General features: G+C 48.8%; 1 protein-coding gene across 2 annotated transcripts; it reads left to right on the top strand.

Moving 5' to 3' along the window:
- Nucleotides 1-306: 306 nt before the first annotated feature.
- Nucleotides 307-21,734, top strand: NUMBL (NUMB like endocytic adaptor protein). Of its 2 annotated transcripts, none has more exons than XM_063110946.1 (10): nucleotides 307-496; nucleotides 3,986-4,070; nucleotides 6,209-6,348; nucleotides 7,406-7,480; nucleotides 7,572-7,646; nucleotides 8,597-8,737; nucleotides 13,980-14,169; nucleotides 16,567-16,869; nucleotides 19,288-19,410; nucleotides 20,280-21,734. In XM_063110946.1, exons 1-10 carry the CDS (start codon nucleotides 473-475, stop codon nucleotides 20,942-20,944), a joined length of 1,821 nt encoding a protein of 606 aa, XP_062967016.1. In that variant the 5' UTR covers nucleotides 307-472; the 3' UTR covers nucleotides 20,945-21,734. The 2 variants fall into 2 exon arrangements, with proteins under 2 accessions (XP_062967016.1, XP_062967015.1); XM_063110945.1 differs by having other exon boundaries at nucleotides 16,564-16,869.
- The last annotated feature ends 5,284 nt before the right edge of the window (nucleotides 21,735-27,018 follow it).

Raw genomic sequence — 27,018 nt, 5'->3', positions numbered from 1 at the left:
GCGCAACTGGAAGGGACCTGAGGTCAGGGGTCACGGAGGGGAAGGAAGCCCACGCCTGAATGGACCTGGGTGTAGGACTCTTGCGAAGCTCCTGTGCATGCTCAGCCAGTGACTGACCAATGGGCGTGGTGGGGCGGTGGCCGCACCGGAGAGGGCGGAGCCATGTCTGCATGTGGGCGTAGACAGGGGCGGGGCTTGGGCCCTCGAGTCGCCGGAGCGAGGCGGGGTTGTTCTGCATATACAGCGGGCGGAGGGCCAATGGGCGGGGCTGGGGCGGGGAGCACAGGCAGCAGGGATGTTCCCCCGCCCCCGGAACGGAATCCTCCGGGGAGCGGAGCAGGCTCGCGCGCGTGCATCCCGCACCATCCCCCGGCCCGCGTCAGACCGAGCTACCGCCGCCGCCACAGCAGCAGCACACTCGGGGAGCCGGGCCCAGCCTGGGCCGCCGGAGGCGGGGGCGCCCGGGCCCTGGATGTCCCGCAGCACGGCGGCCAGCGTGAGAAGGGCGGGAGACGGGGGCTCGGGTCGGGGGCGGTGCCGCTGCTGATGTGGCGGAGGGTGGGAGGCGGCCGCGGCGCCCGGATGGAAAGAGGGTGCCAAGGCTGGAGAGGGTCGTCCTGGGTGGGGGTCCAAGAACTGGCCCCCACCAAGCCAAAGCCCGGGAGACGGGGGTCTCGGGCACAGGCCATCTCTTGGCAAGGCCCTGGAGATAGGATCCTGGACGCAGAGCCCCTCCACCCCCGCAAAAAAAAAATCAAGGACGGGGTACAGAGATTCTAGGTTTAGAATAGGTTTGGGGGATGGGGTACACAGCCCCCATATCTAGCCAAGGCCTCCGGGAGGTGATTCCAGACACAATCCTTACCATTCCCTGCCTGAGAAGGTCTCTTAGCACAACCCCCTAGGCAAGGTCTTGACGATGGGTTCGCTGGGTACAGTTTCCCCACCGAGCCAAGGCCTGGGAGGATTCAAGGACCAGAAGCGTCCTGGGGACAGCATCACACTCTCCCCCCGCCCCGAACCCCCAGCCCTTGGGCGGTGTCCCAGGCACAGCCCCCTCTCAAAAGAAGGTACGTGCCTGGGAGTCCACCCCACCTTATCACACTCCAGCTTGAATAGAATAAGGGTAATTTAAGGCAACCTCCAACCACCCCCCCACCATGGTTGGTCTAAGATTCCAGGGCAGAGGTCCCCTAGGCCACCCCCTTTGTCCCTAGGGCTGCCCAGCTGTCCAAGAGAGGCCCCACCCGTAGACAATGCGCCACCTCCCCCTCCCGGACCCGGCCCCCCAGGCTCCAGGATTCAGGCTGGGCTGGGGGCGGCTCCTTAGGGACCGGGTGCAGCCCCATCTGTGTCTGTGGACTCTGCGGTGACAGCGGCTTTGTGTGTGGTACCTGGGGAGAAGGGGGGAAAACAAGCGGTGGGTAGATGGCTAGGCGTGTGACCCCATGTTTGTGATTATGGCTGTGTGTGTGTGTGCATGCGCTGCAGCTGGAGACTGTGAGGAATCCTGCGCTGTATGTCTGTGATTGTGTCTGTGTATTTGTGTGACTTGTATGTGTGTATAACAGCAGCTCACTAAGAATCCTGCATGTTTTAATCTATCTGTTTGCGTTTGTGCATGGTTGTGACTGTGTGGTTGTGTCTGTGATTATGTCTTTTGTGACCCTGTGTTTGTGTGCCTTGGTAACTATAACTGGATATGTCACAGTATGTGTGTTGAGTCTAGGGTTGGGCATGTGTGTGACTGACTGAAGATGTGGGTGGAGTTGTGACTGTGTGTGTAAGTGGAGTTCTGTCTATGACTTCATGTCCATGTGTGACTCTTCCAATGACTGAGAATGTTTGTGGTTGTATCTATAACCAATTTTATATACATGTGTGACATACAACTCTGTGCAACTGTGAGTGTGTGACTGCCATCGTATCTGAAGTCACGTTGTGCTTATGTGACTGGGGTTGTGTGATGGCAGTTTGTGTGACAGTGTTGTGTGTTCATAGCCATGTCTGTGTGTGTGACTGGGGTTGCATAAATGACTAGATCTAGCGGTGTGTGTGATACTGAGTGATTGTGTGTATTTATAATCTCATATGTGTGATTTGGGTTGTATATTTGACTTGATGTCTGAAACTCTGACTAACTATCAGGAGGGGTTATCTAATTGTGTGTGACAAGCTATGGATGTGTCTATGTGTGCTGGTGCCAGACAACTATGTATGTTTGTGGGGGTGTGTATATGACTGTGGCTTCTATATTCCTGTGTTTGACCTGCATGTCTGTGACCCTGAGTGACTATATGTACTTGTGTCTGTGTCATAGTCTGTGACAGTGTGTGTTATATGTAGCTGTGTGGCTGATTTTGAGTGTGTGCTGGACTACTTGTGTTTGAATCTGTGCCCATGGCTCTGTCAGGGGCCATGTCTTCTGTGTACACCCAGCTATAAATGCTACATCTGGGTCACTGCATTTCTGTGCATACACCCAACTGTCTACTTGTTTGTTTGATTGTTTTTTGGCGGTTGGCCAGTGTGGGGATCTGAACCCTTGACCTTGGTGTAATACTGGCTGTGTACTTGTGATGTGGGGAATTGAAACTACGTGCTGTGTCTCTATGTGTGTAGGTGGGGTTGTGACATTGTTCACCTGTGATAACATGTGGCCACATGCTTGTCTGTGTGACTTGTCTCTGAATGAAGAGAAACTGTTTCTCTGGTGGTATGACATGGTACAGCTATTTATGGGACACTAGGTGATGGTATTATGACTATGATAGATGGCTGGGTAATGTGGACACTGATGCTGTGTGACTGTGCATACATAACCACTTCCAGAATGTGTATGGCTGTGTCTGAGGGTGGCCATCCTTGGGGATAGTTGTCTTCAGGTGGTTGAATGCCATGCTTTGTGTGTGTCTGTTTCTCTATAATGCACAGGGCTATGGCCACAGGTATCTCAGTGTGTAGCTGTGTGTAGAGAAAGAACTGACCATGTAAGTGTGACTGTGACACTGTGACAGAAGACCGTGTGACTGATTCTGTGACTAAATGTGAGCAACTATGACTAGATATGATGGTGTGACAATGTGTGACCAAAAAAGGTATGTTGGTGTGACTGATACAGTTGGAGTTGGATGTCCATGTGCAAGCATGGCTGTGTGTGGCTGTGTGTGGTCTTTATGAGACCAAATGTGTGTCAGTCAATCTGTGTGCTTCCACGACCAGATGTCAGTGTGCAGCAGTGGAGATATGTGTGACAAGTGTATGTAGCTGTGATTATGTTACTGTGTGACTGGGTGACCAAATGGGTGAACTCTGACTGGGTGTGATTCTGTCTGGGTGGGCCTGTGACGTGGGTATCTTGGGTGGCACCTGATTGTACACGTGCCACTCTGGTGGGTGTGCCTGGGCCCAGCTCTTTTTGTGTGGCTGAGAAAATGGAAGTGACCAAATATCAGTAGCTGGTGTGACCAGTTGTCTGTGGTGGGGCCAATGTGGGCTGAGACACTCTACATGCATGTGGACAAATATCTGTAATAGAGACTCTGTGTGTCTGTAAACACGAACATGTGACCAGATATTTATAGTGGCAGTTGTCTGTGGTTGTACTTATGTGTTCTGTGTGATCTGAGGTGTGTAGCTGTGATCATGTCTGTGTTTAACTGTGCAGAGAGCTGTGACAACTGTGTTTTGCTCTGAACATGTGTTTAGAGGGCAAGGCCACTCTCTCCTCACACCATCCCCTTGGTTATTGAGGGCCTCCTGAATCTAGTACAACCCCAATAACTGCCCCCCCCCAACACACCTACTCATTTCTGGGCCCTTAGAACCAGGTGGCTGATCTCCCTGGTAACAGTTGCTATGACAACCAGTGCTCTCATCAGGTAGCCTGAGATGGAGGGGGTTGGCTAAAGTCCAAAGGTGGAGTCTAGGGGACTGAGCCCCACCCCCAACTTACTTCTCAACTTTTCCTCCCTCCCTTGGGCAGGACAGACCCAGGAGGCCTGAGCAGCATCTGCCCCCAGCCCCTTGTGGGGCCCTGGGGCCCCCTGAAACCTCCAGGACGGAGCCAGGTGAGTGACCAGCTTGAGACAGAGCAGGGGCAGGGTGGGTAGGTGGGTTTACCTAACATAACTAGAGGGATTGTCCCCACCGTCACACAAACTTAATTGCATTCATGAGTGGACTCCCTCAAACATCTTCCCTGCATACTCAGTGACCATCAAAGCCCTATTCATTCATAGCCACACACCCCTAAACTATCACACACACAAACACACACACACTGACATCCTCACAATCACAGATGCAAGGTCACACTGTCGCAACTGTCACACACTCGGACACACTTCCATAAACACACACAGATGACTATCTCTTTCGGATCGACACACACACTTAACGCAGTGACAGACACACTTGAAGATATACTTAAGTAGATATTCACTCACACCAACATACAGACACACATATATGTTCACATGGATGGATACACACACACAAACATACAGACACACCCAGACTGTCACACATAGGCAACCACAGGTACTCACCAGATACAGACTCTCAGATATACACTCTGAAGAGACACACAGTCTCCCAGACAACACACACTGACTCACACTTTTACAGACAACAGCCACACTTTCTCAGACAGACACAGCCTCACATACAGCACCCACGGACCCAGGTTCTCACAGAGAGCTACATTTTTGTGCAGACTCAGACATAGTCTCACAAATACTCAGTGCTCTCATAGACAACAGCCACACCCTCACAAATAACACTTATGAACACACTCTCAAAGACAACAACCTCATGTTCACACACACTCTCACAGATGCACCACTGTGTACAGACACACCCTCAGAATAATACTCATGCACCCACACTCTCTAAGATAACAGCCACATGCTCTGACAGACACACTCTCACAAACAACAGCCACAGCCTCACAGTCTCATCAGCAACAGCTGTACTCTTGACATAGACACAGTCTTGTGGAGAACTCTCACAGATGCACATTCTCAGAGGCAGCAGTCATCAAAGACAGTAAATACACTCACACAGAGACACAGCTTCGCAGACAATGACCATGGACCTACCCTTTGAAGACAACAGCCGCAAGTTCAAACATGAAACACACACACAGACAACATGCACTGAAACACAAGTTCTCAACAACTGCACTCTCAAACAGCATGCACTGACACACAACCACTCTCAGACATTGATGTCCTTCAGCAACAACCTTCAGGATGTACACTCACAGACAACCACGTTCTTGGACACACACCCCCTCACAGGCAGCATTCACAGACACACACTCTCATAAACAACCACTCTCAGACATGCATCCTTCCATACAGCCTTCAGAAATGCACACACTCACAGACAATAGTTGCATGCTCAGATATTGACACCCTCACAGGCACCATTCTGGAACACACCATTGCACACTTGCTTACACACACACACACACACACACAGAGCCGCTATCTGCTGTTGGTGCTCCCAGTCCTTGGTGTCCCCTCAACCTCCTCCTGGGACTGTCAGGATGGCTTAGTCAATGAAGACTGTCCTCATGGCTGGCCACCTCCACCCTCACTCCAGGCACACACAGTCCTAACTCTGCAGTCACAGCTGCACACCACCCCAGAGGCCTTGCCTCAGACCAGACCCAGTTGTCAGAGAAGGGCTATGTCTCAGAGGTACAGAGATGAGGCCCCATCCCCACACCCACAACCCACAGATTGGGCTCTGGACCCTCTGAGCCCCGACTCCCACACCCACACGCCTGACTTCTGCACTCTGACCCATATAACTCCCAACTCCTGTGCCACTGATCCCCCCATCTCCTGACGCTCATACCCTTTAAACCTGATCTTGCAACCCTTGATCCCTATACCCTCTAACTCCCTGCTCTCCAATGCCTTGACTTCTCATCCTTTGGATCCTCATTCCTCTTGTATATCACATCCCCAGACCTCCATGCCCCATTGCCCAACTCTCACACTTCCCTGCCTTCTGTTGTTTCCTTTCTGGGTATCCCCTCAGCTGCTGACCCCGTGTCCTCTGACCAGTGACCCTGTAACCCCACTCCCATGATATCTGACCCTGTGCTCCCTAAGCAGTGTGTCCCTTCCCCTTGAACCCTATATTTTCCTTCTGACCTCCGCCCTTGACCTACATCGCTGTCCTGTGTCACCAGACGGGGCAGGCACCATGAACAAGTTACGGCAGAGTCTACGGAGGAGGAAGCCTGCTTACGTGCCAGAGGCGTCACGCCCGCACCAGTGGCAGGCAGATGAGGACGCGGTGCGCAAGGGCACATGCAGCTTCCCGGTCAGGGTGAGTGGGCCGGGCACGGGGCATGGGGCCATGGTGCTGTGCACACACACGTCCTGGGGCTCTGGGCAAGATCGCTAAAGTCCCTATGCTATGAGCAAGAGTCTTCACATTCTCAAGGAACTGGGGAGCCTGCTGGAGCAAGACCTCACGCCCTTCAAAGTTGGTATTAAAAACCAAGACACATTCTCTTATAATAGGAGAATATTACCAGGGGGACATCCTGTGGGGGGGGAGGGGTCACCCTACTCTATGGGGCTCACAGAAATTCTGTGGCATTTGTAAAGTGCTCTACTGTTAAGGACTTTCTGGCTTAGACAACCATGACTCTTTGCAACATATGCTACACTTTTATAAGGGAGACAGCAGCACTCAGGGCATGGACTGTGGAGGTCGGCCAACTTGAGTGTAAATCCCAGCTTAGCCCCTTCCTGGCTGGATGACAGATGATGGTCATAGCTTCTCTGTCTTATTTTTCCCTTCTCCTAGAAGGGACCCTCTCCTGGCTGTGAGGGGTTCATTTGTGAAGTGCAGGAAATGCTGGTGGTTGTGAGGAAGGGAAGGCAGCCAAAAAAGGGTGTGTTATTAAACTGCAGTTGTGGGCAACTGAGCTTAATCCCACTGGGGAACTCTGGGAAACAGTCCCACCTGCGGGTGAGGGAACTGGAATGCCTGTACCTCAACTCCCATCAGGCATTGCAGGGAATTGGCCCAGGCTTTTTCTACCTGCTTCAGGGTGGGCACAGCAGCCTGGCATAGCACAGGGTTAGTCCTTAGGCACAGAGATGCAAATGCTGGCACTCAGAAGGACAATAGTGAAGTGTTAAGGCCCAGGGATATAGGCGGGACAGGAATCACTGCTATGTGCTGTGCTTCAGTTTTCTCATCTGCATATCTGGGCTAGGAATGGGCTGCCCATCTTGTAGATCTGAGGTGCAGAGTAAATGTTAATACATATGATATGCTTGGAACATTGCCTGATGCATGGCAGATGCTCAGTGAACACTGAGAATTATTGATTACTGTGCTTATTTCATGTCCTCCTATCTCCCCACTCAAGTACCTGGGCCACGTGGAGGTGGAAGAGTCCCGAGGGATGCATGTATGTGAAGATGCTGTAAAGAAGCTGAAAGCAGTGAGCGAGGGGCTGAAGCCAGGGAGTGGGCGGGGTCAGATGGGAAGAGGCAGCACTGACCAGGCCCCTCTCTCTCCCTCCCCCACCCCAGATGGGCAGGAAGTCCGTGAAGTCTGTCCTGTGGGTGTCAGCCGATGGGCTCCGAGTGGTGGATGACAAGACCAAGGTAAGAGGCCTTTGGGGGTGGGGGTGGGCACCAGTGGACCCCTCTGCTCTCCCTGCTTAAATCAGGGCTGAGGACATGTTCTCATACCCTCTGGGATGTCCCTCCCTCGGGACCTTCTAGACTACGCCATGTGCTCCTGCATGGTCTTGGCTTGCTTCACAGTCATAGTTTATGAACGAGTGCTGTAGTTATCTGTGAGCTGGTAGAGATAGTGGGTGAGAGCTCAGACTGGAGCAGCCACCTTAGCTCTGATCCCAGCTAAGGGACCCTGGGCATGAGATGTGAGCCCTCTGGGCCTCAGTTGCCTCAAATGAAAAAATGGGGATAATAATAGACCCTACCATTAAATGAAAAAATTTGTGCAAATTGTTTAAAACTATGTCTGGCACATTCTAAGTGCTTAGATCAATGAATGAATGTTAGCTGCTGTGTGTTTATCGTCAGTCTGCCCAGCCAGACAGGAGCACCATGGGGCCAGGATCTGCATATCTGTTTGCTTATCATTCAGTCCTGGGCCCCCATCCCAGAGACTGCCTGAGGAAGTGCCCAGGATATGGTGAGAATTGGGTTAACGACAGAACAGGATCGCCAGCTTTGCACAGGGAGTTCCCTCCGCCTGATATTGTTCCCTGCCTTTTTGCCTCCTTAATGCCTGCTCGGTGAAGCCTACAAGTCCCCAAGTTGGCTTTCCCCATCCCAGCCCTGACTCCTCTGCCTGTGCCTCCCCCGTCCTAGCTTTGACCCCTCTGCCTCCTTCATCACAGCCTGGCTGTGATTCTGGGCTGTCTCCATCTCGCTTCCCCACTGAACTGGAAGCCCCTGGCTATCTCAGTGACTGCTGGGTTCCCACCCTGTTCAGGATGAGATTTAGAGCAGACACTAAGGGAATGTTGAATGAATTCATGAAAGACAGTTCATCCTCCTCTCCTGGCCTCCCTGGCCCCTCCTAGGACCTGCTGGTAGATCAGACCATCGAAAAGGTCTCCTTTTGTGCTCCTGATCGCAACCTGGACAAAGCTTTCTCCTATATCTGCCGTGATGGGACTACCCGCCGCTGGATCTGCCACTGTTTCCTGGCACTCAAGGACTCCGTGAGTATCTCCAGAGTCAGCCAACTCCTCTCTCCCATGCCCTGGAATCCCACCCCTACCCCGGCAGACCGTGTGGACTTAAGCAGCCACTCACCTCTCCGTGGCTGAGGTCCTCACAGCCCCTAACTTAGAGGATTATTATGAGACCTGAGTGGGTTAATACAAAGTGTTTATAGAACAACGCCTGGCACATACAAAGTGCTTAGGAAAACATTAGTTACCGTCATCATCCTCATTATCAGCAGGGTTTTGTTTTGTTTTGTTTTGTTTGCAGCTGGCTGGTACAGGGATTGAACCCTGGACCTTGTTATTAGCACCATGCTCTAACCAATTGAGCTACCCAGCCAGCCCTCATAATCAGTAGTTCTTCATGTGCATACAGTAAAGTGCACAGATTGTCAGGGCACAGCTCCATGAATTTTTGCTTATGTATAAACTTCACCCAGATCAAATTATAGAGAATCTCTTCCTCCCAGCAGGCTCCCTTGGGTCCTTATTAAACAATATCCTCCTCCAGGGCACCCACCATTTGTTCAGCCTCAATTAATTTTGCCTGTGGTTCTTAATATTTTAGGGGAGTCAAGGTCCTCTCTGAGAATCTGATGAAAGTGACAAATGGACCCTCTCAGAAGTATTCACACAGTTAGGACACTGAGGCTTGTGACAGAAAACACCCAGATGCCAATGGTTTCAGTGAAATAGAAGTTCATTTCCGTTCCATGTGAAGGAAATCCAAAGGCAGGCAGTGCAGCATTGGTGTGGTGCCTCTGCATTCATCAAGGGCCATGGTTCCTTTCATCTTGTTGCTCCTCCAGAGTGTGGCTTCCACTCCATGATCCAAGATGGATGCATATGCTCCAGACTTCACATCTTCATTACAGCCAACACAAAGGAGAGAAGCATGAAGAGGGGCACACCCTCTCCTTTTTGGGAGATGCATTGCCCTTCTACTTATATCCTGTTGGCTGGAACCTAGTTACATGGATATCCCTCTAGCTGCAAAAGGTGGTGGAAAATACAGTCTTTAATCTGCCATGTACCCTGAACCCTGACCTCAGACCCTATGCAACTTTGGTAGGAAGCCACAGTCTCTGTCTCCTACATTAGGTGGTGTTCTTTGTTTGCTGGCAATAGAAACTAATCTGACTAACTTAAACTCAGAGTGAGATTAATGGAAGGACATGAGGAGTCTCACAAATTTGAAGGGTAGTCAGAAGCACTGAGTGTCACAAAGGACAGAGAGCAGGGCAGCCTTGGGACACTGCACCAGTGGGCAAAAGAAATTCTGCATCATTCTGGGCTCAAATTCTAATGAGAGGGCATGGGATTAGCCTAGCTTGGGTGGGTGTCTTCCCCTTGGCCAGGGGAGGTGAAGCACCCGGATTCACTTACACAGTGTTGAAGCGGAGTTCCCCAAAGGGAAACCACCCCCTTCTGCTTTCTTTTCTGCTTTTTATATGGATTTACCTATTCTGGATATTTTATTTAATGGAATCATAGAATATGTGACCCCTTTTGTGTCTGGCTTCCTTCACTTAGCACACTGTTTTCAGGGTTCATTTGTATCGTAGCTTGTATCAGTACTTCATTCTTTTTTATAGCTGAATAATATTCCATTGTATGAATATACCACATTTTGTTTATTCATCCATTGATGCCCATTTGGGTTGTTTTCACCTTTTAGCTATTGTGAACAGTGCTGCTATGGACATGTGTTTGTAAGTATCTGTTTGAATACCTGTTTTCAGTTCTTTTAGGTATATGCCTAAGAGTGAAATCGATGGGTCATATAACTCTATGTTTGACCTTTTGAGGAACTGCCAAATTATTTTCCACAGCAGCTGCACTATTTTACATTCACAGTAGCAATGTACAGGAGTTCCAGTTTATCTACATCCTTGTCGATACTTACTATTTTCCAGTTTTTTATAATAATTATCCTAGTAGGTGTGAAGTGGTATCTCATTGTGGTTTTGATTTGTATTTCCCTGATGGCTAATGATGTTGTGTCTTTTCATGCACTTATTGGCCATTTGTATATCTTCTTTGGAGAAATGCCTATTCAAGTCCTTTACCCATTTTTTAATTACGTTCTTTTCTTTTTGTTGTTTGGTTGTAAGAGTTCTTTATGTATTCTGGATCCTAGACCCTTATCAGATATAGGAGTATGACTTGCAAATATTTTCCCCCATTTTGGGGGTTTTCTTTTCACTTTCTTGGTAGTGTCCTTTGATGCACAAACGTTTTGAATTTTGATGAAGTCTGATTTATCTTTTTTTTCTTATATTTAGGTCTTTGATCTATTTTGAGTTAATTTTTGTATATTGTGTCAGGCAGAGGTCTGACTTCATTTTTTTGCCAGTGGATATTTAGTTCTCCCAGCACTGTTTGTTGAAGGGCCTATTCTTTCCCCATTGAATGGTCTTGGCACCCCTGTTAAAAATCAATTAACCATATGTGTGTGGGTTTATTTCTGGGCTCTCAATTTTATTTCATTGGTCTACTTGTCTGTCCTTATGCCGGTTCCACACTGTTTTGATTAATGTAGCTTTGAGTAAATTTCAGAGTTCATGAAGTGTGAATTCTTCTACTTTGTTCTTTTTCAAAATTGTTTTGGCTGTTCTGGATTGTTTGCAATTCTGTGTGAATTTTAGGATCAGCTTTCTCATTTCTGAAAAAGAGTCCATTGGGATTTTAATAGGGATTGTATTAAATCTCTAGATTGCTTTGGAGAATGTTGCCATCTTAACAATATTGTCTTCCAGTCCATGAACACAGGATGTCTTTCTGTTTACTTAGGTCATCTTTAATTTCTTTCAGCAATGTTTTGTAGTTTTCAGTTTACAAGTCTTGTACATCCTTCATTATTCCTAACCATTTTTTTCTTTTAAATGTTACTGTAAATGGAATTGTTGTCTTAATTTCATTTTTGAATTATTCATTGCTAATGGATAGAGATATAACTGATTTTTGTGTGTTGATCTTATAACCTATAACTTTGCTAAATTTATTTACTAGCAGGAATTGTGGATTTTTTAGGATTTTCTTTATATAATATCATGTCATCTGAAAACAGATAATTTTATGTCTTTCTTCCCAGTTTGAATGTCTTTTATTTCTTTTTCTTATCTGATTACTCTGGCTAGAACTTCTAATATAATGTTGAATAGAAGTGATGAAATCGGGCATACTTATCTTGTTCCTCATCCTAGGGGAAAGTTTTCAGTCTTTCACCATTGAGTATGATATTAGTTGTGGGTTTTGCATAAATGTCCTTTATCAGGTTGATGAAGTTCCCATTTGTTCCTAGTTTGTTGGCGGTTTTTCATCATGAAAGGGTGTTGGATTTTGTCAAATGCTTTTCTGCATCAATCAAGATGGTTATGTGGATTTTTCCCTTTGTGCATTTTTTCTTCTTAATGTGGTGTACTACATTGATTTATGTTCACATGTTGGACCAACCTTGCATTCCCAGGTTATATCCCACTTGGTCATGGTGTATAATCCTTTTAATATGCTACTGGGTTTGGTTTGCTAGTATTTTTTTGTTGGGGACTTTTGTCCTCAAATTTAATCTTAAGAGGTGGCTGAACATCTTGGTTAGAAAACAGAAGTCAGGTAAATCTTATGTAAATCCCAACTCTGACACTCACTTGTTATAATGGGTGTGTTGACGTATCATCTGAGCCTCAGTTTCTTCATATGTAAAATGGGTTCATAAAGAGAGTCCACCTCCTGGCACTGTTGTGAGGATTCCATGAGAGGCTGCAGGTCAGGGCTGAGCCCAGGGTTGGACAGTTTTATGCTGACTTATATGTGGTGTCTCCTGTGCCTGGCTCTATGCTATATGCCTTGCATATATTAGTTCACATAATTCTCGCAACACTCTGTGAAGTAGATACTGTTAGGACCCTCATTTCACAGGTGGCAAGACTTGGATACTGAGAGGTGAAGTGATTTTATTGAGAACACACAGCTAGAAAGTAAGAAACCAGCATTAATCCCTGTCTTGTCTTGGAGCCTTGCCAGTAGACACTCAAGAACAATGGCTATTGGTTTTTCCCCCAACATTTTATTATAAAGTTTTTTGAGCATGCAGAAAAGTTGAAAGACATGTACAGTTACCTGTACACCCACCACCTAGATCCTGCTGTTAATGTTTGCCTGTGATGGCTGTCCAGTTAGCTCAGTTGGTTAGAGTGCAGCCTTGTAACCCCAAGGTCACAGGTTTGGATCCCCATACCAGCCAGCTGCAAAAAAAAAAATTTGCCTGTGCTTACTTTATCACATATATCTTCATCTTATTTTTTTTATGCATTTCATAGTTGCAGACATCAGAATATTCCCCCCTAAACACTTCAGCATGCATACCATTAAGTAGAATTCATATTTGTTTCCAGATCTTATTCTTTTGAAGTGAAATGCATGCTTGCCTTAGTCAGTTCAGGCTGCTATAACCAAATACCATAGACTGGGTGGCTTAAGCCACAAACATATATTTCTCAGAGTTCTGGAGGCTGGAACCCTGAGATCAGGGTGCCAGCATGATCTGGTTCTTGGTGAGGGCTCTCTTCTTGATTTGCAAATGGAGGCCTTCTTGCTATATCCTCATATGGCGGGGAGTGGGGGAGAGATCGCATATAAGGGCATTAATCCCATCATGAGGGCCTCACCTTCATGACCTAATATAACTAATTATGTCCCACAGGCCCCACCTCCGAATACCATCACATTAGAGATTAAGGCTTCAACATATGAATTTGGGAGTTGGCAGGGGAGTGGGGGGACACAAATATTCAGTCCATAGTAATGCTGTTGCACAAACCTTCAGTGTACATTCACTGAGTTTTGACAACTGCATACACCTGTCCTAAACCCCGTCAAGATCTAGAACATTGCCACCATTGCAGAATGTCCCTTCATGCCCCTTCCCAGTCACTCCCCACCCCCATCCCCTAAGAAATGACCACTGTTCTGATTCTATTCACCATAGATTAGTTTTGCCTCTTCTAGAATTTCACATAAGTGGAGCCACACAGTAGGCATTCATTTGTTTCTGCTTCTTTCACTCAGGGCTGTCATTTGCAACCCTTCCTCATGGTGCAGATGAGCACTGAGGCCCAGAGAAGTGAAGGGACGCATTTGGGGTCCCCCAGCACCTAGCAGCTGGAACCCAGGACTCCTGGTGTCCAATCTGCACAACACAGTGTCTCTAGCCCCCTCCCCCAACCTCTCCCCACAGGGCGAACGGCTGAGCCACGCAGTGGGCTGTGCTTTTGCTGCCTGCCTGGAGCGAAAACAGCGCCGGGAGAAGGAATGTGGGGTCACGGCTGCCTTCGACGCCAGCCGCACTAGCTTTGCCCGCGAGGGCTCCTTTCGCCTGTCTGGGGGTGGGCGACCAGCTGAGCGAGAGGCCCCAGACAAAAAGAAAGGTGGGTGCAACCCAGAAGGTCGGGCTAGGCACAAAGGGGGGCACAGGTGGGGCCAGGGACCCAGTTCTGGGAGAGAGCTGCAGAGGTACAGAACTCTACTCTACAGTTTAGAAAGAGGGTGCCGACCACAAAGTTTGGTTACAGTTTTTTTTGTTGTTTTTTGTTTGCTTGTTTGTTGTTTTGTGGCTGGCCGGTACAGGGATCTTTACCCTTAACCTTGGTGGTGTAACACCAAGTTCTAACCAACTGAGTAACCGCCAGCCTGGTTACAGTTTATAAAGCACACCTCAGTTTAAGCAGTTCTTTGGGCAATATTCTGCAGGCTACAGATCAGGCGAAGCTCACCAAGCATTTTATTATATGCCAAGTCAGGCCGTTCCCAGGGCTTTTCAAGCTGTGGATCAAGACCTCTGAAGTCAGTTTGCTGAACTGCGGCTGGCATTTTAAAAAACGAAATAGAAAATATCAGAGTACATCAAATGTAGTAAGGCTTAAGTATAGTTTAATGATACTTTTATTTCATCATGTGCATGTGTGCATGTGTGTGTGTGCGTGTGTGTGTGTGTGTGTGTGTGTGTATGTAAGGAGTTATCACGTTAAAGAAATATCCTATTCTGTGTTATCATCAAGAGAGTTTGAAAAATACCTGGTAAACTAACATTCTAGGTAAATAGTAAATAATTTGTAAATTCTAAAACAGTGTGTTTTTAAAAATGTAACTGTATGTATGTGCTGAGTCACAATGTAATTTAATATTTTTAACTATGAATTCTAGTTTTAAAATTTCGGGAAAACACTGCTTGGAATTTACAAAGAATTTACCACTGGGAACTGATCCAGATTAAAGGAGTCTAAAGGGATTTGGCAGGTACTAATAAATGCAATGTGATCCTGCACTGGATTCTGGATTGTAAGAAAAAAAAGAAAGAAAATCCACAGAAGACATGAATTGGACAGTTAGGGAAATTAAAAAATGGACTGTAGATTGGATAATAGTATTGTATCCATGTTAAACTTCCCAAGTGACAAGTTATACTGTGTGGTTCAGTAGGAGAAAGTCCTTATTTTTAGGAGGTACATGCTGGTGGTTTTAGGGTTGATGGTACAGAAAAATACATGTATTAAGAAAACATGCTCGTTCATTATTCCCTTATTACAGTTTTCTCTAAATTTAACATATTTGTAAATAAAAAGTTAGGAAAACAGACATTTTTATTACTTACTACAGTATTAGAGTTTACAGAGTATGTTTTATTTGTAAATTACATGATCATTTACAAACCTCTTTACAAAGTTCTTCACAACTTACAAAGTATTTTACTGTTTACATCATTTATTAGAATTTGTAAAAGAATTTTATCATGGGCAAAGCCGATTACAGAGTGAAGTTGACAAAGGGCATGATAGAGTATATTGTATTTTATTGTTCATAAAGAACACAACAGGCATGTAGCTCTTCACAGTTTGCAAGTATTTCTTTCCTGTATACCTAACTTAGAATTTATGAAGAATGTTGTCATGTACAAAGGGCATTACAGTGTGCTTTTGAGTTTGCAAAAGGTTTTGCTATTTCCAAAGGATATTCTAATTTCCACAGACTTTGCATTGTAGAAAGCACTTTACTGTTTGCATAGCCAAATGTGAGCTTACAAAATGAGGTCTGATTTGCCGAACATATGAGTGTCACACAGTGTTTTGTCATTAATGTGCTGAATCACAGTCTCGGGGCACTGCATTTTAACACAGAGGTCTTTCCAGTGCAGCATTTTCCACAAAGTCGTTCACCAAGCTTTTGTTGGATTCCAAAGGTTTTAATATTCACTATCTAAACTGACCTTCTCAGGAGGCCTTGGAAGGTAGTGTAGGGATATTTAGCCCAGGTTTCCAGCTGGGAAGCTGGAGCCCAGGGAGGGGGAGGGGACTTCCTGAGGTCATACAGTAGGCAGGGGCAGAGGTAGTTTCCCAGTTTTAAACTGTCCTGGCCTGTTTCCACTGCCCCGGGCCAGGCCTGGGTGGGCCCCTCATAGCCTCAACCTAGAAGATGGGAGAAACTGCACTGGGTGACATCCTCCTAGGGGTCTCTCTGGGCCTGAGTTTAATCTCCCTGGCATTCAGGCTGTGGCTTGAGTGGGGCCCCAGTTGGAGGATGGGTGTGTGTTTGTGGGTTGGCAGGGGTGAATGGATCCTCCCTTTGAACAGCCTGCTTCTCGTGCTAGGTGGGGAGACCAGGTTCCCCTCCCACCCCCCCACCCCCCCGGAGGACAGAGATCAGTTCCAGAATGGACGGAACCTGGGCTGAGGGGCTGGAACAATCTGGGAAGCTTCCCAGAAGATGAAGAGAGGCCTCAAATGCCGTGGTGAGGTGTCTAACCACCTGTCCCCCCATGTCTCCAGCAGAGGCAGCAGCTGCCCCCACTGTGGCTCCTGGCCCTGCCCAGCCTGGGCACGTGTCCCCGACACCAGCCACCACATCCCCTGGTGAGAAGGGTGAGGCAGGTACCCCAGTGGCTGCAGGTACCACTGGGGCTGCCATCCCCCGCCGCCATGCCCCACTGGAGCAGCTTGTTCGCCAGGGCTCCTTCCGTGGGTTCCCAGCACTCAGCCAGAAAAACTCGCCTTTCAAACGACAGCTGAGCCTACGGCTGAATGAACTGCCATCCACGCTGCAGCGCCGCACTGACTTCCAGGTGAAGGGCACAGGTGAGCCCTGGGCTCAGTGGGAAGGGGCATCAGAATCAGTTAGTGCTGTCTGATGTGGGCAAGGGATAGAAACGAGAGGTGGTACACACCATGATTGATCAGCACTGTCTGAGCAAGGTGGAACACATCATGATCAGTTAACACTGTCTGCCATGGGCAAGGGATAGGAAGGCAGAGGCACAAATCATGATTGGTTAGCCATGTCTGCTATGGGTAAGAGATAGCAGAAAGGCAGCACAAGTCATGATCAATTAGCAATGTCTGCTGTGGTTCAGGGTAAGGAGAGAGGTGGCCCACATCATGATTGGTTAGCAAAGTCTGCCATGGGCAAGGAAGGGAAGAGAAGGAACACAGATGCCCAGTTTTTCCTCAGGAGTAGACTGAAGCACCATAGGTTAATGCTTCCTCCAAGCATTTGGCTAGTAGAGCCATGAAATCTGGTCAGGTGAAGGATACAGGTATTCTCCAGTCTCAGGAAAGGAGGAGTGTGGTGGATTAGCAATGTCTGCCTAGGGCAGGGAGAGGAGAGGGATAGTGAACATCACACTCTCCTTACAGTGTCTGTCATGAGCAAGAAAAGGAGAGAGGGGCACACCACATGATTAATTAGCAAAGTGTGCCATGAGCGAGGAAGAAGAGAAAGCAGCAGGAGTGTTATGTTCTGGCCCAAAGGGAGACTTCTTCAGTCAGTGGAAACATGAGATGAGCATAGAGATGTTGGTTGTGGGCAAAGGGTTAGGCAGAGGCAGAACCCATCATGAAGAGGCAGGAGGTGGCACATCACCATAGTCGACTGGCAGTGTCTGCCATGGGAGGTGATGGGAGGGGGGTGGCATAAATGACCTGTTTTGCTTGGAAGGAAGATGGAGTTACAAGGACCTGTCCCTTCCAGAATTTGGCCATTGGAACCATGAGGTCTGGCCAGGTGAGGGGTGAGGTGAGCAAAGAGCTCAGTGGGGAAAAGAATATTGTGTTTGGTTACTAATTTCTGCCACTGGCTAGGGAGAGGAGAGGGGGGGCATATATCTAAAAGCAGTCAGCAAGACCACGTAGTCTGGCCCACTTTCCTGCTTCCATATACCACATGTGCGGCACTACCCCCTGTTGCCTCGGGGACAGGTGTGAGAAGGTGTTGATCTGTATCCAGGAGGCTGGGTTGCTCCAGAAGGTAACTCTTGAGCAGTTGCCAGCTTTTGTGGAGAGTGACGCACACTCACTCCCTGTCCTATAGCATCCCTTGGCTGTCACACACCCTTACATCGGCTGTCCTCACGCCGCCTGACATTAAGCACACACCTAGGGCTCTCACACTCTTTCCCTGAGAGGTGGCCAGCTCCCTAGGCTACATTTGGAAGCCTCACTCTCCTGCAGCCAGCTGCACACTAACTTGGATGTGACATACCATGCAGAACTTTCACAGACTCATATAGATGTCACACTCACATACACTTAGAAGTCACACACATTCTAAAATCACACATCCAGATTTACACACCCTCACAAACCACACAACGGATTCACACAAACTCACAAACACACTCATACTTCACACAGGCGGATTCACTCACACTTGGGAATCACACATCAGGACGCCACCTGCCTGGATCTCAGTCACACTCAGATGCCATACCCTCGGAAGCCACATGCCTGTTGGACAAACACCCCAGTCATTGTCGACATTGATCTGGAAACCACTGATCCCCACCTGGGTCCCCACATCACACCTGCTGACTCCAACAGTCAGTTTCTTTGTGATGCTCACTGGAGCACCCCATATGCTCCCCTGGAGACAGCCACCTGCTGACATTTGTCACACACTGCACAGGAGGTCCACTGTTGTTTATTTGGACGGTAATTTTCCTCACCCCAAGCCCTCATGAGGCCACACTCCTGCTCGGGTCTCCTGTCTTGCTGGGACAGGTGCATCTCTGCCGGTGTGATGTATGTTATAGGCCAGTGTGGGGGTGACCAGGGCCCTGCTTCTCCTCTCAAAGCAGGACAAATGACCCCAGGCAGTGAACAGCAGTGTGGCCAGCATCCTTTCTAACTATTCCACCCTCTTGCCATACACATGATTGAACATATTCTTTAATTAATATGTGTTGTTAAACATGTCTTCTGGTTTGTGGCCACACACAGATCTTCAGTTCCTTGGTTTGGGATCCCTGTCACCGTCAGTCATTAAAATTCACACACTAACTTGGCTGTTGTACCACTCAGATACCACACACACATATGTAGTTATTTTATGGCCATAGTCACTTAGTCACTACATAGTGGACACGCTGACCCACACATCTTAGGAGGGAAAGGACCCCAAGTCATAACAGAGGGCCATCTGAGGGCGCAGGGTGAAGGGCAGGGCTGTGGCAGGGCCTGGGCCTGTTTGCCAACCTCCATCCTTCCCTGACTTCCCAGTACCCGAGATGGAGCCTCCTGGTGCCAGTGACAGCGACGGCATCAATGCTCTTTGCACACAGATCAGCTCATCTTTCGCCAGTGCTGGAGCACCAGCACCAGGGCCACCGTCTGCCACCACAGGTAAACCCAGCCTTTCCGCTGGGTGTTTACCCTGCATTGCCCCTCCTGTAGTCCCCTTCTCCGTTCAGGACTACATTGGAGACTCCGGGAACCTTGGAACCCCATAGACATAGAATCATGGGATTACCTTAGAACCATGGATTATTTTAGAATCATGGGATCATCTTAGAGCCCGTGGAATTGCCTTAGAACCATAGATCAACTTAAAGGTATAAGATCATCTTACAACCATGGGGCCATCTTAGAGGCATGGACTCATCCTAGAACCATGGGATCACCTTAAAATCATGGGACCACCTCAGAGCCAAGAGATGATTTTAGAACCATGGAATCACTTTAGAGCCATGGGCTTATCTTAGAACCATAATAGCACTTTAAGAATCTCAAACAATGTAGAACTCTAGAATTTTAGAAAACACCAACTTAAAACTGGGGAACCTTACAAGCTATGTTAGAATAGTACACTCTGAGGAAGATCCATGCAATCTTACGAACTTAGCCTCCTAAAACGATACATTCTCCAAATATTAGACTCAATGGTGATAGTCAAAAAATTTAATAATAGGTTTGGCACTGACCAATCAGAGAGGCAGTGGGATTGAGTGTCAGTCCTTCTGAGACTTTTCCATCACAGGGCCTTAGAGTCTCAGAATTGTATGTTCTTAGCACTACAGAACCATTATGTATGTGGTCCAGAATGGTTAAGTCACTTCCCCAAAGTCAACACAGCTAGTGAGGAGCAGAGCGGGGATTCAAAGACAAGCAGTCCAGCTCCAAAGTTTGTGCTCTGTCCCCATCCTGTCCTGATTCCCAGCCTGGGGTTCTTCAGCTGAAGTCCATGCCCCTCACTGCCCCTCTCCTCTCTCCAGGGACTTCTGCCTGGGGTGAGCCCTCTGTGCCCTCTGCAGCTTCCTTCCAGCCCGGGCACAAGAGAACACCTTCAGAGGCTGAGCGATGGCTGGAGGAGGTGTCTCAGGTGGCCAAGGCCCAGCAGCAACAGCAGCAGCAGCAGCAGCAGCAACAGCAACAGCAGCAGCAGCAAGCTGCCTCAGTGCCCCCGGTGCCCACCATGCCCCCTGCCCTGCAGCCCTTCCCTGCCCCTGTGGGGCCCTTTGATGCAGCACCTGCCCAGGTGGCAGTGTTTCTGCCACCCCCACATATGCAGCCCCCTTTCGTGCCCACCTACCCGGGCTTGGGCTACCCACCCATGCCCCGGGTACCCATAGTGGGCATCACACCCTCACAGATGGTGGCCAACGCTTTCTGCTCAGCCGCCCAGCTCCAGCCCCAGCCAGCCACCCTGCTTGGGAAAGCTGGGGCCTTTCCGCCCTCTTCTGCACCTAGTGTCCTTGGGGGACAGGCCCGCCCACGCCCCAACGGGGCTCCCTGGCCCCCAGAGCCAGCACCCACCCCAGCCCCTGAGTTGGACCCCTTTGAGGCACAGTGGGCAGCATTAGAAGGCAAACCCACTGTAGAGAAGCCTTCCAACCCCTTCTCTGGTGACCTGCAGAAGACCTTCGAGATTGAACTGTAGCCCAAGCTGCCCTGCCCACCCCGTCATCTCCAGGTGCCCCACACCTGGGAGTGGGGGCACAACCTCTCCCCTAGTCCTGCTCCGTGGGACTGTGCCCCTCAACACCCCCCCAACCTCTTCTCTCAACCCCCCCCCACCACTACAGAACCAACATGGTGATGCCCAGGTTGCGACAGGATGGGGTTCAGGGATGGACACAGCCTGGCTAAGGGAGCCATTGCACTGCCAGACTTAGGCTGGCAATGAACCCTTCCCCCACCCCAGGCACAGGGGATGGCCACTACCCACTGAATGCCCTCAGTTCAAGCTACATTTCCCAGTTTCTGTTGTTGACCTTCCACCTTCCAGGGTTGGGCAGATGGAGAAGGGATGCCTATTTCGGGGCTCTCCTGGGCCCCACACGTGCCCACCCAAGTTTGGTCATCTCCTTTCCACATACACAGCACAAGCTAAGGGCTTCCCTTTGCCCACCCTCTGCGTTCACTGCCAATGCTGTGCTCACCCCTGTAGCCCTCTCCCCCCACTCTGGGGCCCATGTCTTCCTTGGGCCAAGGTCTCATGGGGGCAGGGCCAAGTGGGTTCCCAGGAGGTGGGGAAGGGGGGAAGGGAAGAAGATGCTCAGTTACCTCACACTCAGTGCCCGCTGGGGACGGTCCGGGAGGAAAGGGAAGGGGTGCCTGGCGGGTACTTTTCTATCTTTTATTTCCAGATTTTTTTTGTATCTAAACTTGCAGATTTGTATTATACAAGGACAGCCAATAAAGGAAGAGTATAATGGTGTCCCTGGAAAGCAGAGTGTGTGTATAGAGGTGATGGTGGCCACAGAGCCTTTCCTCCTGAGTCATCTACTAAAACAAGAGGGAATAAAAAGGGTCTCCCTGAGTAATACCCTCTGAGTCATCACATGGTAACAGGTACTGCTGACTCAGCACCTGTGAGGTGGGTACGAAAGGGAGCCAAAAATCTCCACATCTCCGTTCCTTACGGGTTTTGAACCAAGGAATAAAAAACATAAATTAGAAGCTACTGCTAATTAGTGCTTTATCAACATTTTAAATAATCAGGTTTGTAATAGCATATTTTTGACCATGCCAGCAAATTCTTGTTTCCTCAGTTGCATTTTCCATAACTCAGGCCATAGTTTCACCTGACATGGCAGCATGTTATTTTGAAGTCTCTCTATTGTTTCTTGGGTCCCTTGAAATAATCTATAAAATATATTTTTAATATATATATAAATATATGTTTAATACTTTATAGCTCTTTAAAATGAGGCGATTGATTTTGTGCAACCCATTTGGTTGATGGAGAAGTGAAGTCACTTGCCCACAGACCATACGCCTGATTCATGGGGGAGCTGGGGTTCAAACCCAGCTTCTGGCGGATCTCAAGGCCAGTCCTTAAACCACACAGCTATGAGAAACACACCTAGGATCTGCCCTCAAGAGTTTCCATTAGCCGGCTCATGGAGTCCAGGTCTAAGGGACCTGTGATAGCCCCATCAGGGCATGAGGGATCCTGAGGGAGGGAGCTGGAGATGAGCCACACTTGCCCACCTCCAGGCCTTTGCATATGCCATTTTCTCTGCCTAGACACCCTTTCCTGACACTGCACCTTCTCTCAGAGTATGCTACTCATTCCTCAGGTTTAGACAGCTCTTTGACCCTTCAGGCTTAGTCAGGAGCACCTCTTCCCACCTACGATCCTTCAGGCCCTTGTGCTCCCCCATCCCGGCCCTGACCCATTCTGGGCTGTCACTATCTGTTGGCAGGTCTGTCTGCCCACTGCACTGTGGGGAGCACAGGGCCAGGGACAGAAGAGGCAATTTCAGCTGCTCACCTCTGCAAACCACTGGGGAGAGGGGCAGAAAGGGCTTAGAACTAGGACAGAGGTGATGGAGCTATTGGGCTGAGGCCACGCAGCACACAGCAAGTCAGGGACAGAGTCAAGACTCCCCACCCCCAACATTTTTGCACAGAACCATTCTTCCCTGTGCCAAAGCAGTCTTCCTCAGACTTCCCCCACGACAGTCCCCTGGGATGCAGATGGGAGGGGGGCATAGCCTGGGGAGCTCCACAGACCCATCATCTCCCGAGGATCTCTCAGGCTCTTCTTGGCCAATTTCTCCATCTTCCCACCCAAACCCTGGCTGGAGACTCTGGCTCTTCATAGAGCTTCTCCACAGACGCCATAGCTCTGGGGTTAACCTTCCATCTTCCACTTGCCTCAGGCTTCAGCTCTCTCAGGATACACCCAGGAAACCCGGAGGTAGCACCCTCGCCCTAGCCAGTAACCTCGTCCCACCTGAACGCCGCGTGCTGCACGACCCTCCCCCCAGGTCATTTTGGGGAGACATCCCCCTCCAGCCTGTTCAGCACCCCGTTCCCCGTTCTCTTTGGGAAGCCCCGCCCTCCGCTGGGGCGCCGCCCCCCGGCCGCCTTCTCCCCGGGGCCACGCGGGCTACTTTGGCACTTTCCACGCGCGACGGAGCTGAGCGCCCCCGCCCCCTTCCTGTTTTTTTTGGAAAGCTCCGGCCGCCGCTGGAGCCGAGTGGCGCCCGCACCCTGGAGGCCACGCGGGCCCAGGCCCAGCCCTCGCCCACCGCCGCGCCGCGTTGGGACAGCCCCGCGGGGCGCGGCGTCTGGTGCTCCCCGGCGCGCTGCTTCCACCGCCCTGCGCAGGGCCACCGCGGCCACTATTCCCGCAGTCTCTTTGGAAGTGTTCCACGGGTCGCAACGGACCACCCACCAGCGTCGACACGCACACCCAGCCTCCGGCTCCCCGAGGCCACGTGGTTGCTGGGACGCTCCACGAGCGCGGCAGCACAGCACCCCCTCGTGGCCCTGTCCTCGCGGCGCCCGGAAGGGCCCGATGCCTAGCTCTGGGCGAGAGCGCCCGCCGGAAGAGTGCTAACGCAGAAAAATTGTTTAAAAAACAAATTGGCACTGCAGTCATGAATAATATTATTCTTCAGGCTCTGTCTCAGCTGTTCCCTCCTCTGGGAAGTCCTCTCCGACTCCCCCCATTTGGATCAGACGTCTCCTTTGGGTTGTTATGGTCCATTAAGCTCCCCTATCCCTGCCCCAGCCCCGCCCTGACCCCTCTGCCCGTGCCTGACTCGACTCCTCTAGGCTATTACTGGCTGTAATGGGTCGGCCTCCCCCCTGCACAGGAAACCCTGTGAGGGGAGAGACAAGGGTAGTCTTGGTCACTACTGTGTCCCCAGTAGCAGTTACTGAGTGAGGCTTAGACGACCTGCAATGCACCTCCTAGGGAGCATTTATTTATTCTCTCAATACATATTTGTTTTAACAACTCTGTGGAAGTGTGATCTACCTATCATAAAGTTCACCGGTTTTAAGTGATTTAACAATGTGAGGTGATTTTGCAGTTGTGCAACCATCCCCACAATCCAATTTCAAAACATCACTCTAAAAAGATTTCTTTTGCCCATTCCCACCCCCAGCTCCAGGCAACCACTGGTCTACTTTCTGTCACGTAACACACTCTTTTCTTCATGTTGCAAGCATTTTATAAACAAGTATTTTTTTTATCAGCTCTTGAGTGCTGAGGATATACAATACACACAGGCCCTGCCCTCAGGGAACTCAAAGTCTGGTTGGGAGAGAGCTAATGTCCTCTCATTCATTCAGTCTTTCATTCACAAGATATTTATTGAGCACCTACAATATAACATATACCAGGCACTATTCTAGGTCCTGGGGATATAGCTGTGGGGCAGTGGCGGTGGGGGAGAGACAAAAATCTGCACTCTGCTGGAGTTTATATTCTAATGGGAAGATAAAAAGTAAAGAAATAAACGTATGCAATATAATGGCTGTTTGTGATAAGTGTCATGAAGAAAAAAAGCAGAGGAAGGGGATTGAGAGTGATGAGGTGTGATTTTAAACACGGTGGTCAGGGAGCCACTCTCTGAGAAGAAAACATTTAATCAGACCTGACAGAAGCAAGGGGTCATGCACAAATGTGGGGAACAGTGTTCTGGGCAGGAGGACCAGCCAGTACAAAGGCCTCCAGGTGGGAACGAGCTGCAGGTCAGTGGGCCGCAGTGTCGTGAGCGACGGAGAGGGCAATGAGAGGTGAGGTCAGAGTAGAGAGGGCCAGGTCAGATAGCATTTTGGAAGCCATGGAAAGAGTTTGCCACTGGAGGGTTTTCAGCAGGGAAGTGACATGATCTGATTTATTTGTAAAGGTTTGCTCTGGCTGCCATGAAGAGAATGGATTATAGGGTGGCAAGCAAGAGTCCAGTGAGGAGGCTGTGGCAGTACCCAGGTGAGAGATGACGTGACTTAGACTAGGGCAGGAGTGATGGGAGAGAGCATGAATTGGGCAGTGACTGGGAGACAAAGTCAGGATACATCAAATCAAGGACATTAGTGGGGAGCAATTGGGGAAATTTGTATATGGACTGTAGCATTAATTAATTGAAGTTTCTGGGTGTGATAATGGTATTGTGGTTATGCAAGAGAATGTCCTTGTTCTTAGAAGATGTCTGCTGAAATATATGGGGTGACATGTCACAAAATGACTGCAAGCAATACTCAAAACGGATCCCTTTTACTCGATATGTATACAGATAAGTATAGAGAGAGATCCAATTTGAGAATTGCTCACAGATAGCAATTAGCTTAAATCTATAAGCTTAAGTAGATGTCTACAGCTTACAGATATCTATAGTGTATAGATAGATATAGAAAGAGAGACATGGCTAATTGTTAAAAACTTGTGAAACTATATCAAAGGTATGTAGGTAAACCTTGTCTTTTTCTTGCAACTCCTCTGCATGCTTAGAAATTTTCAAAATCAAAGGTTGAAGGTGGGGAAGCATCTATTTCAGAGGTAAGCAAGTCGATGGGTTGGATATGTGGAATGAGGAGAGGAAGGTGTCTTCCATATTGCCCAGGTTCCTGGCTTGAGATACAGGGCAGAGGGGGAGCTGTTGATTAAGACTGCAAAGATTGTGATTGTGAAGAGGGGCAGGTGTGAAGGGGAAAATCCACAGTTTAGGAAAGACATACAAAGTGTCAGTCAGAGGCTTGTCAAGAATACAGAAATCACATGAAGTATTTCAACAGGGAAAATTGAATGTAAGGACCAGGCTAAACAGCGAAGGCTGCCTGATCTCCAAGTACAGGTTCATCCTGAAGGTGTTGGAATATGGAGCTGGAGCTCTGAGAGAGGGCAGGGCCGGGTCCAGGCACTGGAGACACCAGGGACGTGTTCATTGGGAGACAGGTGGGTGGCTGAAGACAAGCCCTCTCTCTGTGCACATCTGTTCAGTGTGGCTCCAGTTGTGCAATTGAAAGCAGAGGCATGTGGGGAATGGGCCACGCTGGCTTGGGAGTACAGCAGCCTGGGACACATTTCATTCTCTGGGCAGTTGGGCCAGAAGGCACTGGATTGGAATTAGGGCATATTTTCCAGAGATTTTTCTTCATAGATATCATCTGCTCATTACCTAATACGTATTTATGCACTTATTGGGAAGAGAGAGAGAGATTGATTCACTTTTGAGGTTCCTCAAGGTTTTGGAACAATCTTTGAAAACTCCTTCATCCACAACATTTTGTGGCTGTCCCATAACTTGTGTAATTAATTTATGATGGTTGGGTTTTCAGCATGATTTAAGCAGTGCTGTGGTGAACATCCTTGTTGCTAAATTCATCTGTACACATAGTAAAACCACATATATATATATATATATATTTGTGGGGTGGTGCAGCTGGCCAGCACAGGGACCCGAACCCTTAACCTTGGTGTTAGCACTATGCTTTAACCAAGTGAGCTAACTGACCAGCCCTGGATTCTTGTATTCTAAAGTTGTCAGTTTTAAGTTCTAATATGGTAAATATCAGTGGTTATAGCTTGTATAAATAAAAGCTGTTTGGGATCCTCAGTACTTTTAAAAATATGAAAGGATCCTAACACCCAAAAGTTCCAGAACAACTGCCTATAACAACCCTTTCCCAAGTCACTGTGATAATTACTAAATGATCCCACATGTTTCCAAACATTTCCCCAGACACTGCTCCTGGATGGAAATTACAGCCATC

Source organism: Cynocephalus volans, chromosome 10 (genome assembly GCF_027409185.1).
Source record: "Cynocephalus volans isolate mCynVol1 chromosome 10, mCynVol1.pri, whole genome shotgun sequence".
Lineage (NCBI taxonomy): Eukaryota > Metazoa > Chordata > Mammalia > Dermoptera > Cynocephalidae > Cynocephalus > Cynocephalus volans.
The sequence above is the reverse complement of the archived record's forward strand: the minus strand, read 5'-3'. Positions and strand labels throughout refer to the sequence as shown.

Bases quoted from the DNA above. Each gene is read 5' to 3' on its own strand.
- NUMBL (XM_063110945.1), top strand. From the start codon at position 473: ATGTCCCGCAGCACGGCGGCCAGC. The intron at 497-3,985 runs GTGAGAAGGGCG...TCCCTTGGGCAG, and splicing joins CCCGCAGCACGGCGGCCAGC to GACAGACCCAGGAGGCCTGA. The intron at 8,738-13,979 runs GTGAGTATCTCC...CTCTCCCCACAG, and splicing joins TCCTGGCACTCAAGGACTCC to GGCGAACGGCTGAGCCACGC.